At 37.5% G+C, this 15,751-nt stretch overlaps 1 protein-coding gene across 1 annotated transcript in view; it reads left to right on the plus strand.

The window, feature by feature from the left end:
* The window catches only part of LOC143881803 (AP-2 complex subunit alpha-1-like), a 38,167-nt gene that overhangs the window by 7,170 nt on the left and 15,246 nt on the right, over positions 1–15,751 (plus strand). Inside the window, exons 3-13 of the mRNA XM_077385091.1 lie at positions 2,281–2,406; positions 3,452–3,514; positions 3,597–3,694; positions 3,786–3,993; positions 5,312–5,383; positions 5,477–5,569; positions 11,610–11,711; positions 11,921–12,018; positions 13,306–13,387; positions 13,519–13,607; positions 15,533–15,638. Of these exons, the coding sequence (XP_077241206.1) occupies positions 2,281–2,406; positions 3,452–3,514; positions 3,597–3,694; positions 3,786–3,993; positions 5,312–5,383; positions 5,477–5,569; positions 11,610–11,711; positions 11,921–12,018; positions 13,306–13,387; positions 13,519–13,607; positions 15,533–15,638 (1,137 nt within the window). The remainder of the gene's footprint in view (positions 1–2,280; positions 2,407–3,451; positions 3,515–3,596; positions 3,695–3,785; positions 3,994–5,311; positions 5,384–5,476; positions 5,570–11,609; positions 11,712–11,920; positions 12,019–13,305; positions 13,388–13,518; positions 13,608–15,532; positions 15,639–15,751) is intronic.

The following is a 15,751-nucleotide window of genomic DNA, read 5'->3' on the forward strand; positions in this document are numbered from 1 at the left end:
GCGCTCACGCACACTTTTCCAAGGAAAAATATTGGTGACAAAAATATAAGTGGTGCCTAACTGTCTATTTATCCAAGCCATTCATCTACTGGGCCCTACAATGGATGGTTCATATTTCATATACCAACACCTACATTGGACAACTGTAAACATTTGTGGATATTTTGTACCCATCATAGCAACCTTCTCACCTGTAATTGAATGGGGAATTCTATGGCGCTCACGCACACTTTTCCAAGGAAAAATATTGGTGACAAAAATATAAGTGGTGCCTAACTGTCTATTTATCCAAGCCATTCATCTACTGGGCCCTACAATGGATGGTTCATATTTCATATACCAACACCTACATTGGACAACTGTAAACATTTGTGGATATTTTGTACCCATCATTCTTTTAACTTTATGATCCATCCATTTTACACCCTAATATATGAATAGTTTGTGTTGTCCAATGGAGAAGGTTTTTGGGGCATGTCTTTGATCTATGGTGGGGACCAACAAATGTATATTGAAGCAATCCCCACTTGTAATTTTACCTTCCCTTGGTTTTCTTTGAGATGATAGGGTCTGATACCATATAATTACTCAAGTTCATCAATTCAAGGTAGCTATTTGAAGTTATGAAGTTCTCCACTATATGTGACATTCTGCATTTATAATTGTTGGAGGTGTTCAAAATAAATTCCAAATCATGTTTATATCAACATATAATTTCTGACCTTGTATCTAAAGTTAGGAGCTGCATTAGAGTTCGTGAATTATAAAAAACTAGGACACACAAGTGTGTGAAGATGTTGCTTTCAGTAAGTTTTCAAGTGCAGGTCATTACCTAATATGTGTCTTAGCAGTCCGGTGTAACCCCTGGTATGATGTGGTTGGCGGGAACTTTTAAACATCATATAGCTAGAGGGAACTTTGGAACATCAGCTCCAGGTAGGTAACTTAAAAACGATTAATAATGAGCATTTTTAGTTGCAATGACAGAAGATGATAGGGATTTACTTTAGTTCTAAAAAGGTTAAACCAGTCAAATTTGAGACTTATTCTTAAGTTTGATAAAGTGAAGTTAGTTGCTAACGGACCTCCTGTAGGTGCTTGGTAAAATTATAATTTAATGGGTCTTCGAAAAGGATTCAGGCATTGCATGAAGTGATGCTTATTAAGTGATGGTTATGGCAAGATGATTGTATGCTTTTTAGAAGCATTGCCCCTGGCGTCAGTTAGATGAAGGTGTAATGGCTGATAGGTGCTCTTATTTTTCAACCGGCATTTTGCTTTCAGGAATTCCACTTATAGAATAGACAGAATGCCTTCTGAGGAAAATAAAGACTGTTCTGAAGCAACAGAAATGGGTTTCCGTTGGTACAGGGAATGTTTCCTGTGGATTCTGGATGGATACAAGAACAAGGTTTGAAAGTCTTGACAAAGATGTTCTTTGCTCACGTTAGGAGAGATTGTTTTGAGGGTCAAATTTAGCTTTGCATTGACTGGTTCTTCTCTTGGTATTGTCTGTGCATTCAGTTTTCTTTTGGTTCTTTGCTGACTTCGTATATTCAGGTAGGCCAAGGATGCAACTTGTTTGTTGTGCTGCTTTTTTTTATTAAAAGAGTTCTTGATAGTATCAGCATTCATGGTATACCAAAATTTCAAATATTATTGGCACATATGGTCTGGGGCTGCTTTGTTTAATTGTAGCTCCTGTCCTTCTAAGTCATCTCACTTGTATCTTTTCTTTTCTGTTCTTTTCCTTTTCTTTTTTAATTAATCCCATTCGTTCAAAAAAAAAAAAAGGTCTTGACTCTTGATAGGTATTATTGTGTTTTATTGTAGCAGGCTCTCGACCTCTTATTATATTTCTTTCATTGTTTTCGCTAAAGTTTTCATTAATGATAACAAAGAATTTGATTCCTATGGCCTTGTCAAGTAAGTTTTTATACTTCTAATTTGAGTTCTCTAGTTTGATGATATCTGAGGGCGAGCCTTGGTGCAACGGTAAGGTTGCTCCATTGTGACCTGGTGGTCACGGGTTCGAGTCACGGAAACAGCCTCTCTGCCAAGCAGGGGCAAGGCTGCGTACATCTAGCCCTCCCCAGACCCTGCAATGTCGGGAGCCTCGTGCACTGGGCTGCCCCTTTTTTAGTTTGATGATATCTGTTGTAGCTGCATCTGATTAACACACTTGCACACTCATCTATCTGTTGGTTCTTTCGTTGAGAAATCTCAAATTTGTGATAGACAGCTCCTCTACTAGCTTACAAGTTATCAATATGGCTGCAGGTTGGATACATAGTGACATCATGCTTGCTGAACGAGAACCATGACTTTCTAAGATTGGCCATAAATTCTGTACGCAACGACATTATTGGGCGCAATGAAACTTTCCAATGCTTGGCACTGACTATGGTAACACGTTTCCTAGCTGATTTTGGTTTTAAGTTCTTTAGTCTGACTTTTTCTATTGACCTTCTTGTTCTATATGCTAGTTTCTTTGGACATTCATTGTAATGCGTGCTAATAGATCCTACTAAACTAAAGCACAGTTTTTTTTCTTCTCTTCGTGTATATATGTGTGCGCGGAATTCGTTTAGGTAGATGATGTCCACATGTGTATATGTATGTGGAATCAATACCATTGGTTATCTAGTAACATCATGAGGTGGCCCACATGGCCTTTGTCCTACCCCGAATGGGCATCTCATGCATAAGGTAAAGGAATACAAAAATCATCAGCTTAGCTTTTCTTGGCAGGAGGCTCATCCTGAATAGAAATCTCATGCATAAGGTAAAAGGAATGCAAAAATCAACAATTTAACTTTTCTTGGCAGAACCCTTAAATAGGCTTGATGGATCAAGAACCTACAATCTTCCAATCAATGTGTTTTCGGAGGCATTTGGCCGGACTTATGGTTTCCGTTAGGATCAGCAGATCTGATCACTTATACAGGCAGAAGTGGGACCCCATAAGTGTCTTTTATAAAGGAGGGTAAAAGTGACTCTTTTTAACATTTTCCTTTCACAAACACACAGTTGTGTTCATTCATATTTCAAACGAAAATCTTAGCCTGCTTCAATTTATAAAATGAAACAGCTTTCATGGTTTATAGAGTTGCTTTCATGGTTTTAGAATTGCACATATTTTTGGGTCTGATATCAACATTAAATATTTTATTTTATTTATTTCTTTTTTTGTTCCTCATTGAGTATGAAAAGAACGAGTGCCACTATCAGCTCGCTGGGGACGTGCATATGAAATCAAGACCATTGATCATGTAGAACATCATGAGTTGACCCACATGGTCTTGGTCCCCTCTAGAATGAATGCCCCATGTGTAATGTAAATGGATACAACAATCAATGGTTTTTGACGAAAGCCTTGTTGACACTTTTTGTTCTTTCCCCCTTACTCATGGATATTGTTTGGTTTTTGTCCCACCTGTTCGTTTTGCAGGTAGGAAACATTGGTGGGAGAGAGTTTGCTGAATCATTAGCACCTGATGTCCAAAAGTTGCTTGTAAGGAAAATAAAACCCTTTCATGACTCTTTGGTTTTAAATAAAAGAGTGTAAATAATGAGACCTTCATTTTCTACATCAGATTTCCAGTAGTTGCAGACCGCTTGTGAGGAAGAAGGCCGCCTTATGTCTTCTGCGGTTGTATAGGAAAAATCCCGATGTTGTCAATGTAGATGGCTGGTAAGTTGGAATTCTGTGTTCTGTCCTGAAATGGGTTGTTACCTTTGCTGGGTTAATTATGCTTCTCGAATTACTCTTATTTCATTTTTAGGTCAGATCGCATGACACAGCTTCTAGACGAACGTGATATGGGGGTTTTGACATCCGTTATGAGCCTTCTTGTTGCTTTAGTTTCAAATAACCACGATGCATATTGGAATTGCCTTCCGAAGTGTGTGAAGACCTTGGAGAGGCTTGCTAGGAACCAAGATATTCCCCAAGAGTACACCTATTATGGGATCCCATCGCCATGGCTTCAGGTTTGCATGTTTCTATCATTGAAAGAAGTTTTGTAATTCTTTTCTCTTAAGTGTGAACTTAAAGTTGTAACATTGTAAGAATCCAAGTATGGGTTTTGCTCAACTTGGAAGCCATTTCCTCTCTAGTCAAGTGGATTCATATCTTCTCTGCGCCACACCAGTCTGAAATTTTTCTTAGTGGCCTATACGTATTTGGATCCTTAGGTGGGTTTCAGAACTCATTTACCTGAGATCTTTGCATGTTGAGGGCCCTTCATATATGCATTGGTCAACTGCGGTATCTGTTACGGAGTTTTATAGTTTTGAATGGCAACTTTTAGTTTTGTCCTGATCTCTTGATCTGTCCTTTATAATCACTATTAATTCTCTGTATGTATCCTCTGTTAGGACTATTAGTCCGAAAACCAAAATGCTGAATGGAAGGCAATGACAACATTTAGTTTTGTCCTGATCTCTTCATCTGCCCTTTATAATCACTATTAATTCTCTGTATGTATCCTCTGTTAGGACTATTAATGCCTCAACCAAAATGCTGAACGGAAGGGATTGTTCCTGGAAAACCCCAAATGATTTTTAACTCAAAAAACTCAGGAAAACTCAATTTGCTTGTACACATGCTCTGGGGTTTTCTCATGTGGTATAACATTCTATTTTCATGAATGTTGCTGATATGAGTGTTGATGGTTGACTCTATGTGACATTGTTTCAAAAGCACTGTTCAGCTTTTGACTCTCTCCTGCGATCATCTGTATTTGCGGATCTCTAATATTTTTCCAGCACAATCGTAGTTCTCTATTTGCTAATTGATCTTTTCAGCACAATCTTAGTTCTCTATTAACAAATTGATCTTTTCACCGCGTGCAGTGTCACATAACTGATTAGTTTTCACTTTGTTTATCTTATAGTTGAAGTTGGGCTGTGCTTTCTAACCTATTCATATTCTGTTGCTGACTGTATGCTAATTAACAAGTTATTTTGATGAAATTTTCATCTTGTAAATGATAGCGTGTCCAAGTTTTTAGCCTCATTGATCAATATCAACTTCTTTCCTCAATATTTGAAAAAATCACTTTCAGATGCTTTATTAGTTTTTGCACCTTCTGTTCTGTTTTCTTAACTTGAATATCTGATGCTGATTTTGTGTCTCATTCTTTTTTTTTATTCTTTCTTGTGTAACTTTGTGTCAATGGCCTCTCCTGATATATTAACATAAGTTTTAGGTGATAATTTCCTACAATAAATTAGCAACTTAGAGCAAGAAGTTAATGTTTACGTAATCAACTAATGGCATATAACATGGATGGCTTGCTTGGTGCAGGTTAAGACAATGAGGGTTCTCCAATATTTTCCAACAATTGAGGATCCAAATACCAGACGATCTTTGTTTGATGTATGTTTTTTTTTGTTATAGAATAATTTGAAATTACACTAACTCAGTTTGTTAATTCTAATAATTCTAATCAGAAATTATTGTTGATTGTAGGTTTTGCAGCGTATTCTGATGGGCACTGATGTTGTAAAAAATGTGAACAAAAACAATGCATCACACGCTGTTCTTTTTGAAGCCCTTGCCCTAGTAAGTTCGCTGCGTAAAAGTTTATTTGTTATATGAAAGTTGCAGTCTGAAATGTGTTTCAATTGATTTTGTTCAAATGCATAAGATCTTTCAGGTCTATCAGGGTACAATGATAGAATAGTCTTCTGGTGGATTCTAAGACTGGCTTTTATGTTTTGTCTGAATTTCTAGATGTGTTTGCTTTGCATCTTACATGTTTATTGACACTTCTGAAAATTCCCTACGTTTACTTATGCAACCTTATTTAGCCTGAAAGCTTTAGAAACTTGATGCCTTAGTTCCTGTTTGACTAGAAACTCAATCGAGTAATAAAGCATGCCATTTGAATTTCTATGCTTTTGCTTTAAAAATGTTAAAAGCTAAAAGTAAAGAGATTAAAAATCAAGATGGAATACCAATATAGTACCAAAACATAACCTTCTACTTTCGAATTAATTAATGAGTGCATAATACCATTAGCACGTCTACTGATTCTACTAAACAATTTGAAAGCTAAAATTTCATAAATAATTTCCTTTAGTTTGACAGAAGTCATAAAACTACTCAAAATGAAACACATTCCATAAATGTCCCAATTAATGCAACTAAACATGTCACACCTAAACAATGGTGTTCCATTATACTGTTACAATATACCATTCAAAAAAAATAAAATGCTGTTACAATATGTTTGATGTACATGCTGCAATGCTTACAGATAGGAAATTATGGTATATCTCACAACGTAAACTGAAATACCTGATCATGCTGCAGGGTTTCTATTCATAAATTAGCATTGCAATTCTATGTGGCTTAAAGTCATGGGTATGCTCCCCATTGACCTGAGTTTGAATCCTCCCTATGCGCGTGGTTTACGGGTGATTGCGTGCATCCGCAGGGAATAGTCCGCCCGAAAAATTGGGGTGGGGGTACCTTATGTCATCAAAAAAAGAAAAAAATCTAATTTGCAGACATAATCTCATCATCATTGTGATATTAGGACTGTGAGTAGTTCTAGTGCTTTCTGTTGATGCTCAAGGAATCCCTCACATGTACACACTAGTCTATCCTTGCCGACAATAACATTGCTGCCGTCTTTGTTGCACCTTCTTTCTCGTCATGTTTGATGGTAGTGTTTTTCTGAATCTTCTATCCTAAGTCCTAACATTCTACTTGTTCTCCACCGCATGGCTCTTATCATTGTTGGTGTTGATAGTGCCCATCTGCCTCTTGTCGCAGGCATCGTGTTCTTAAGACTTATTTCGACCTTCATCTTCTTAAGACACAGCCGTATGGAGTATATTTCTGTTCTTTGCTTTTTTGATGCTTCTCCTGAATTTGTTGTTCCCAACTGTTGATTATACTAACCATCAAGTATTGGAGCCTTTCCATTAGCTGACCGCCTTATGTGAATAAAGGATGTCGAAGAGGGTCCAATTCTATCCTTAATTTCGTCAAATAAATCCGCGAATCTACTTGGAGCCATATAAGAACCTCGAAGCCACCTAATAACGTTAAGAGAGTACCCTTCTATCTGTACCCTGTCCTGATTTTGAAGCAATCTAATACCTTGATAAATGGCTCGAACTTCAGCCTCGTTTGAGTCTGCCACCCCAATTGGGCCACTGAATGCCCAAATCACTATCCCTTATTTGTTTCTAAGGAGCCCTCCAATGCCTGAGGGACCCGGGTTCCCCATACTCGAGCCATCAAAATTTAATTTAAGTATCCCTTGGTGAGGAGGGGTCCATGCTTGTACTACTTTATGGGCATTGTTAGAAGCCCCACATATCTCTCTCCAACCGTGCAACAAATCAGACGCGGAGACAAATCTAAAGGATTCTAGAGTTTTCACCCCGGAAATAGTTAAAGCAGTCACCTTCAACTCAACTCAACTAAGCCTTTGTCCCAAACTAGTTGGGGTTAGCTAATGAATCCTTTAGAATATTTTCATGAAGAAGGTGAAAGAATCTACCCGGCTCAAATTGACTAAGTCTAAACCTGACACTAGTTGGGTTCGTCTACATGGATCATTTTCTTCCATTCTCTCCTATCCAAGGTCATGTTCTCTGTTATATTCCTAGCCATCTTAAGCGGCGCTCTCTCATCTTCTCCTCAATTAAAGCAATCACCTTATTGAAAAGAAATTGGGCTCCCTTTGAATAACCTTTAAAGATTCTAGCATTACACTCCTTTCATCAGGGGCGGAGCCAGGAAGTTGCACGCGGGGGGGGGGGGGGGGGGGGAGGCAAACAATGGTTGTTGTATAATAGTAAATCAGAACCAAGAACACCCCCCACAATTTACAACTCACATTTTGGAGTTTTTATATGGTTTAGGTGCATATGGTCCATTATTTTTTAAAATCTACTCTACAACCCTGTTCTTAGGATGATTGAAACCATCCATTTGATGGTCAACAACGTAAATCAGTTGTGGCCGAGATATCATTTCCATAGGATGACCCGATCCCTCCAATCTATAGAGGAACTGTATATTATGGAAACATATATAGATTGGAGGGTTGGGATCATCCTATGGAAGTGATTTTTGGGGCACAACCTATTTACATTATCGCCCATCAAATGGACGGTTTTGATCATCTATGGTCTAGGCCATACATTCCTTTTGGCAAAATATTTAACTGTAGGGACTTGCACCTTGTAAAATCTCAAAGTTTAGATGTAGTGGGTCCATCATCGTAAAATTCATGTTTTGACGGGTCGGGCCCACTATTTTACACCAAAGCATATCATGTGGCCAGAAGACTAGCAATTGAAAAATTCCAAGCCCAAAGGATCCGCTTGAATGGTGAAAAGCCGAAATTGAAAGGAATGAGGTGGCTGAAAAAGAAATAGAAGTTTGCCAGAAATGCACAAAATCCTCTCATCCCCAAAAATATCTCTTTTTTCCCAAAAATTTCTCACCTAATTGAAAGTCCGTGGGAGAGGAGATTGAGAGAGAGTAGTACCATTACGGAGGGAAGGAAATAGCCAAAAAAGTTTGCTATGCATTTTGCATTAATTAGAAAATACCTAATAACCATTGCCCCCTTAAGGAAAAAACAGAAACTTAAAGAGGGGCAAGAGGGCAATAATGGAAATGTAACATGCTATCAAAGATGCCACAAAGTTTTTTTTTTCAATTTTTTAGGGGGGCAACTGCCCCTGCTTGACCCCTCTGCCTCCGTCCTTGCCTTCCATAGAACCCAAATGGTGGCTAGAAAAGAAACATACCAAAGGGTCTTACCTTTCCTCTTCCACGGTACAAAGCTCCAAGAAAGTTTTCGGGAAGATCCATGTAATCCCAAATCTACACAAGACCCTACTCCATACCTTTGATGCCAATTTACAGTGAACTAGTAAATGGTCCACTGATTCCCCTACTTCTAAGCATAGTGCGCAATGGTCAAGAATCATCATATTCCTTTCTTTAAGGAAGTCAGTGGTCTGGATTCTTTGAAGAAGCGCCGACCAACTAAAAAAACATACCCTTGGTGGAGCTTGAAAGCCCCACACTTTGGCTACTTTGGAGGTACTGAGGCAAGGTAGAAGTTGGTGATAGAAGGATTTAATGGAGAATTCCCACAGTTTGGCTACTCTGGGGGTACGAAGAATATTTTAAGAAAAAGGACTCCAAGCTATCAGCGAATAAAGCTAGATGGGAAAAATATTCGCTGATAGCTTGGAGTCCTTTTTCTTAAAATATTGGTTGGTATTTTAGAAAAACCCTAAAAAGTTCAAAATTCCAGAAAAAATGAAAAACATTTTAAATATTTGTTAAAACACAGTGAAAAGGGTAACTAAGAATAAATAAGAGGAAATAAGGAGAAGAAAATGAAATAAAATAAATGATGGTCCCACCCTTGATGTACCGGTAAATATATGGTGGGCCGACCTATGGTCGGGCACACATGTGAAACGGAATACGTAGTGGGCCCACCCTTGGGGACGACACACTTGTGAAATGAAATTAATGATGACCCACCCTTAGTGAGGCACACTTGTGAAATAAATACATGCTAGGACCACCAGTGGTGTGAGACACTTGTGTAATGAAAAAGATGATGGGGGCCCACCCATGGTGTGACACTTGGGGAATGTCATACTTGTGAAATGAAATATATAGTGGCCCCACCAGTAAGGCACACATGTGAAATGAAATACATGATGGACCCATCATTGGTGTATTGCACTTGTGAAATGAAACACATGGTGAGCCCACCCTCGGTGTGCACACTTTTGATATGAAATACATGGTTAGCCCACCCTCAGTATGCACGCTTGCAATATGGAAATACATAGTGGGCCCACTCTTGTTGTGCCATGCTTGTGATGAAATATATGGTGGACCCACCTTTTCTTTGTTGTACTTGTGAAATGAAATACAAAGGATGACCTACTATTGGTTTGCTCACTTGCGAGATGAAATACATTGTGAGGCCACCCTTGGTGCGCCACACTTGTGAAAGGAAATACTTGACAGGCCTATTCTCATTGTATCATACATGAAGTGAAATGCTTGGTGAGCCCACTCTCTCTGTCTCACTTGTAAAATGATATAGATTGTATGCTCACCGTCCACCTGTTGCACTTGTAAGATGAAATAAATTATGAACCCACTCTCTGTGTGCCACACTTGTAAATTGGGATTATGGAACTCCCACCCTTGGTGTGTCTCACTTGTGAAGTGAAATTCTTGGTGGGCCCATGCCCTATCGTAGTTACAAAATTCTTTGAATAAATAAAAAAATCTTGAAAAAATCCCAAAATTTTGGCGGCTCATTTTTCAACTTTATAAAATCCCAAATAATTAAAAATTTCTTGTATTTTTGAGTTACTTGCAAAATTTTCAAATAAAATCCGAATTTTACGAATAGTTTGTCATTTATTATTTGAGGATCTCATGAGAAATTCAGAACTAATGTAGAAAGATAAATACTTGCATTTTTTCCAAAATTTTCTCAAAATCTTCCCATATTTTCCGCACAATTGACTTGCCGATTGAAAACGTGATTTGGTGTGCCTGCTGTTGTTGGGTCAGACTTGTTAAATGAAATGCATATTTAGCCCACCTTTATTGTGTCATACTTGTTTTAGGATTGTCCAAACAACCACTTGAATGTTGCCATGTGTAATAAAGTAAAAGCATTCTTAGTCATTTTAACCTATTCTCGTTATGAGGGAGCAATTATTAATATTTTGTCAGTTGTATGGCACATATGGACTGGTCTCTAAAATGAAATAGCTTTATGGGACTTGTTTGTTTGTTTCTTTAAATTTCTCAACCCAGATGACTGAGAAGAACCCAATATATTGCCCGATATCTTGAACCGACGATGAGATATCGTCCAAGAAAATCACTCCACCAATAAAAACTGACATTTAAAACCATGGTGTATGCAGATGGATACACACACATGCATATATATACTATATACATACGTCTGTGTGTATACATGCAAATGTTGGGTGGGCTATATTTTGTTTCCCGTTATGGAACCTCGGAATTAGTCGCAGATTGACGGAAATTGTCCAATGTGATTTCTTGTGCACTTCGGAGGACCAGCCCATGGAGATTAGCTCATACAATCAATGAGATTCATGATGTGTGGTGGGAGAGAGATTTTCTTTTTGAGGGGTGCCAATGAAGTGATGCTAGAGAGGCTATAAATGGGTGCTACAAACGGTGTAAATGGATACTCTTTGAGAATAGGACAGTTTCTGTTCTTTCGTATGTTCCCCTTTTTTCTTTTCATAAATCTATCGCTATCATTCAGAAAGAAAAGGAAAAACACATTGTAATCAGTTTTCTCAAAAGTGCTGTTCTCTTTTGTTCCGTCTCTCCATTTCTTCTTTCTTTTTAATTTTATGTTGATGCTTATTGTCATTGTGTTTAGGACAAAAGGTTTCGTTTTGTTTAATCTTGTGTTTTGAGAGGTGAGAGGTCTCTTTGAAATTTTAAACTTGCTGATACCCCACAAAGTGATAAAATGGAATTCTTCTTGTAGGTCATGCATCTTGATACCCCTCAAAGTGATAAAATGGAATTCTTCTTGTAGGTCATGCATCTTGATGCTGAGAAGGAGATGATGTCTCAGTGTGTTGCTTTGCTTGGTAAATTTATTGCTGTACGTGAACCAAATATTCGATATCTTGGCCTGGTAAGTTTTTTCCTGATTGACAATATAATGAAACTATCTGGGACTGATAATGTCCTTATTTATCTTAGTGAGTAACCCGTGATTAATGTAGAACAAGCTCAATGGTACTTGGTCCAGAGACTTTGCCTGTGTTCTATGGTGGTCTAGCAGAAAAATGATATATCACTTGCACCTGATCCATTCATTAACAACCCAATGCCCTTGTGCAGGAGAACATGACGAGGATGCTGATGGTCACAGATGTGCAGGATATTATTAAGAGACACCAAGCACAGATCATCACCTCCTTGAAGGATCCTGACATCAGGTAATTCTGGAAGGGACCCACAATATTCTGATTTCAGGCAGTGGGAAATTTGGAGATCCGAATCAACATATGTTGAAGCCTCAGAATCTTTAATTTTAATTATGGTTTAGTTTTGTGGCTCACACCTTTTTCACAGCATACCTTGTATGGATGAAGTTTTGTTCTATTTCATTATTAGTGCAGAAGAAAGTTTATGTTAATCTCGTTCTAGATATAGTGGCTGTGCTAATTTGTTGGGTAGACCAATGAGAAAATATGATAAAAATGTTGGCTAAACTTATGTGGAAGATAGACCCATGAGAAATTATGATAAAACTAACATTCTATGTTTGAGCATGCATGCATGTTTATCTGTGGGAACTTCACATTGTAGGTTTATGTGAAAATGCTTTACTATGATTCATTTTATCATTTAATAGACCTCGAAGTATACTATTCATATAACCTGAGCAAACTCTCTTGTCACAAATAGTTCTCTAGAATCAGGCAATCGGTCAGATTCCAAAAGTCCCCGTTAATGATTTAAACTGTTTCTCTTTTATTGGGTACTGTCCCCTCTCTTCCTCTATGTTTGTTGTTTACTTTGCTCTTTCTATTCCCTGCAAACCATATAATAAAATTCTGGTCATGATTTTTGAGACTAAAGTCAATGTTTTTAAGACTAAAGTCTGAATGATTTTGAGACTTGGGTTATATGTCTGATTGTTGAATCTATTTTATGTTTCTAGTTTATCAGTGATTCCCCCTTTTTGAAAGAAGAGAAAGATCTTGACACGATGATCTTTCAAAGATATTTTTTATGGTCAATATCAAAAGAGGTATCTTCCTCAGATTTGCATCGGTGGCACTTGGTTAGGCTATGCCAGGAATCTCTCATTTATTTATATTTTGATGATCAGGAGAACCTGAAATTGATTATATTATTTCAGATTTATACTTTCTCTTTTTTAGCAATCAACCTGTGGCAGAGCATAATATGGGGGTTTTTCATTCTAAAGGTTTATCTGATGCTATCCTGTTAATATGTACTTCTTCTTTTTGTGAATACATACCACTTATTCCTTATAGAAAGCAATATGCTCCCTGGTAGTGCTGGAACTTTTCTTTCCAAAACTTTTAGAGGTACTGTTATATTTGTTGGTACATGGAAGTACATGGAAACATGAAATGGTATAGTAGAAACTCTGGTTTTAAGATTTTCTCTATCACGCTTGAAATGTCGATTACTGATTTCTGATGAGAATGAGTAGTGAACTCACCTTACATAGCCATAATAACTATGTGCAGCATTAGAAGGCGTGCCCTTGATTTGCTTTATGGCATGTGTGATGTTACAAACGCCAAGGACATAGTTGAAGAGTTATTACAGGTACAACTGAACTAAAAAAAACTAATAGTTGTTTCAGTTTGACGTTTGAACTTTTTGTACAGGCAGTTGACGGACAACTAGTAAAACAACTCTCACAGTTTTTGCTCTTTGTTTGTTTGTCGTATTCGCAGTATCTCAGCACAGCAGACTTTGCAATGCGCGAGGAGCTGGCCTTAAAGGCTGCCATTCTTGCCGAGAAATTTGCTCCAGATCTGTCGTGGTAAGTATAGCTAATGTACCCCATTGTTCTATACAGCAAGATCTAAGATTCAGGATAATCACATGTGCAAACTGACACACATTTATACTTCCACATATATAAGTTTGTCTAGAGGATGTAAATTATAAGAATGAGTTACACTTAATAATCATTCAAGAAAAAAGAATTATACTTAATTTCGGTTATATACTTCATGATAATGACTCACCCATTTTCCTAGAAGGATGTAATTTCTTCCAAAATCTGATAAAGAAAAATTATTTCAGGAATTACGTGTAGCATAGCTCTTTTTTTTGGCGCAACTCCTGTCTTCATTTGCTTGCTGTGCATAACAGAGTGGAAGTGTTCATAAATGGCAAATTCTAACCTAATTTACGTTCCATTGTCTTTAGGATTTCCAGTTGTATGGGAAATCATGCAAGTCTAATTTCTACCATTAAAAACTTGAGAAACTTAAAATTTGCTAAGCAATTATTTCCATTCCAGTGGGCAGTGCTTCTGAGTTTTTTTTTCATTGTGGAGAATGAAAAAAGGGGAATGACAATCACCAAATCCGAGACACCCCACCCGCTTTTCCCATTTTTGGGTTTTGAGAGACTTTTCGAGTAGATTTATGCTGATTTTTTTGGAACAAAGCAGAGTCGCTCCACACGATTCTGTTCTGCCCATTTCGCCCGCTCTGGAAGGCCAAAAATGAGAAGAATTGAAGAACGCTACCCCCAAGAGTCCTTGGAGTGTTGAGAATTTTGTTTGGATAAGGAAAGACCTTGAAAAAAGAGTCTTAATTTGATAGGAGTCATAGTAGGGGTAGGAATTAGGGTTTAAAACTTGATTTGGGTGAGGTTACGAGTCCTAATCCTCCTTTGATCATGAATTTCGTGGGTTTGAAGTATCTATAAATTTTAAAGGCATCTGGCCTTATCTATAATGATATGATTGAATAAAATTTAGCTTTTACCTCCAAGCTTGGGTGCCAACCCCTTCTCTCTCTCTAAATGAGCTAATGAGCATTAGTTTTCCCTCACAGTTTCCTTTATTTCCTTCTATTCTCTTTCTCTTCCCACAAAAGTAATCTGCAAACCCCGGATATGCGTTAGAATATCTTTTAGGCTTTTTAGCTAAATTTGTGTTTTGTGTCCCCGTTAATATATCATCCACATATTTTATTCTTATTCTCTATATCTCATGTTTTACGTTCTTCAGGTATCATTAGCTTCTGATCTAAATAGAATTTAGTAACATTCTTTTTAAATATGTTAGATCGAATAAAGGTCATGGAGTTATCCCCATAGTTGAATTGCACAGTTCTCTATCACAACCTGGGGGATGTGATTCCCAGCCATAGCTTTCCTTCCAAAAGCTAAAATTATCTTTACTATCAAGAAGTCACAATGGGGCTTCGGCCTATATTTCAATTGGAAGATGTTTTGTTCCCTAACCATGTGGTCAAGGGTTCAGTCCCATCTCCCCTACCAAAAGAAGAAAAATAAAAAAATAAAGAAGAAACAATCAGGAGAAAGAGAAAGTCTGACTCTTTTACACTATCTATTTGTCTGTTGAACATTATATCACGTAAAAAAATTGTGTGTTTGCATTCGTGCCGATTATGGAATCAGGTTGTGTTGCATTCCCTATGTCCATTCTAGAATCGACCTCCGTTTTAAAGGGTGCATGCGACATACCCTTATACTGTGATCTTCTGTAGTTTTAGATGTTATATTTGTTATTCTGTTTCCCCACTTCATGTTGAAAATGACCATTGTGCCTTTCAAGTTTATCTTTTAGGACAATTGATGCATGCTTTTTACTATGTCTAATTTCTTCTTTTAAAATGTTGTGCACTAATAATACTCCCTAATCTCAATCAGCCAAAAGTTTGTGCATATAGAACAGATATCTGAGCGCTTATTCTTCTTTCACTCTAGGTATGTAGATGTGATTCTACAGCTGATTGACAAGGCCGGGGATTTTGTTAGTGATGACATATGGTTTCGCGTGGTCCAGTTTGTTACAAACAATGAAGATTTGCAGGTGTTTACACTATTAGCATTCATTTGTTTATTTTTTCTGCCTGCTGCTCTGTGATATCACCTGTTACTGTTTGAAGATTTTATTATATAATTCTTTTTTTTGAATGGTGTTTT

The sequence above is a fragment of the Tasmannia lanceolata genome, unplaced genomic scaffold (genome assembly GCF_043159265.1).
Source record: "Tasmannia lanceolata isolate RefF3 unplaced genomic scaffold, GAP_Taslan_0.1 ptg000007l, whole genome shotgun sequence".
In the NCBI taxonomy this organism is placed as follows: domain Eukaryota; kingdom Viridiplantae; phylum Streptophyta; class Magnoliopsida; order Canellales; family Winteraceae; genus Tasmannia; species Tasmannia lanceolata.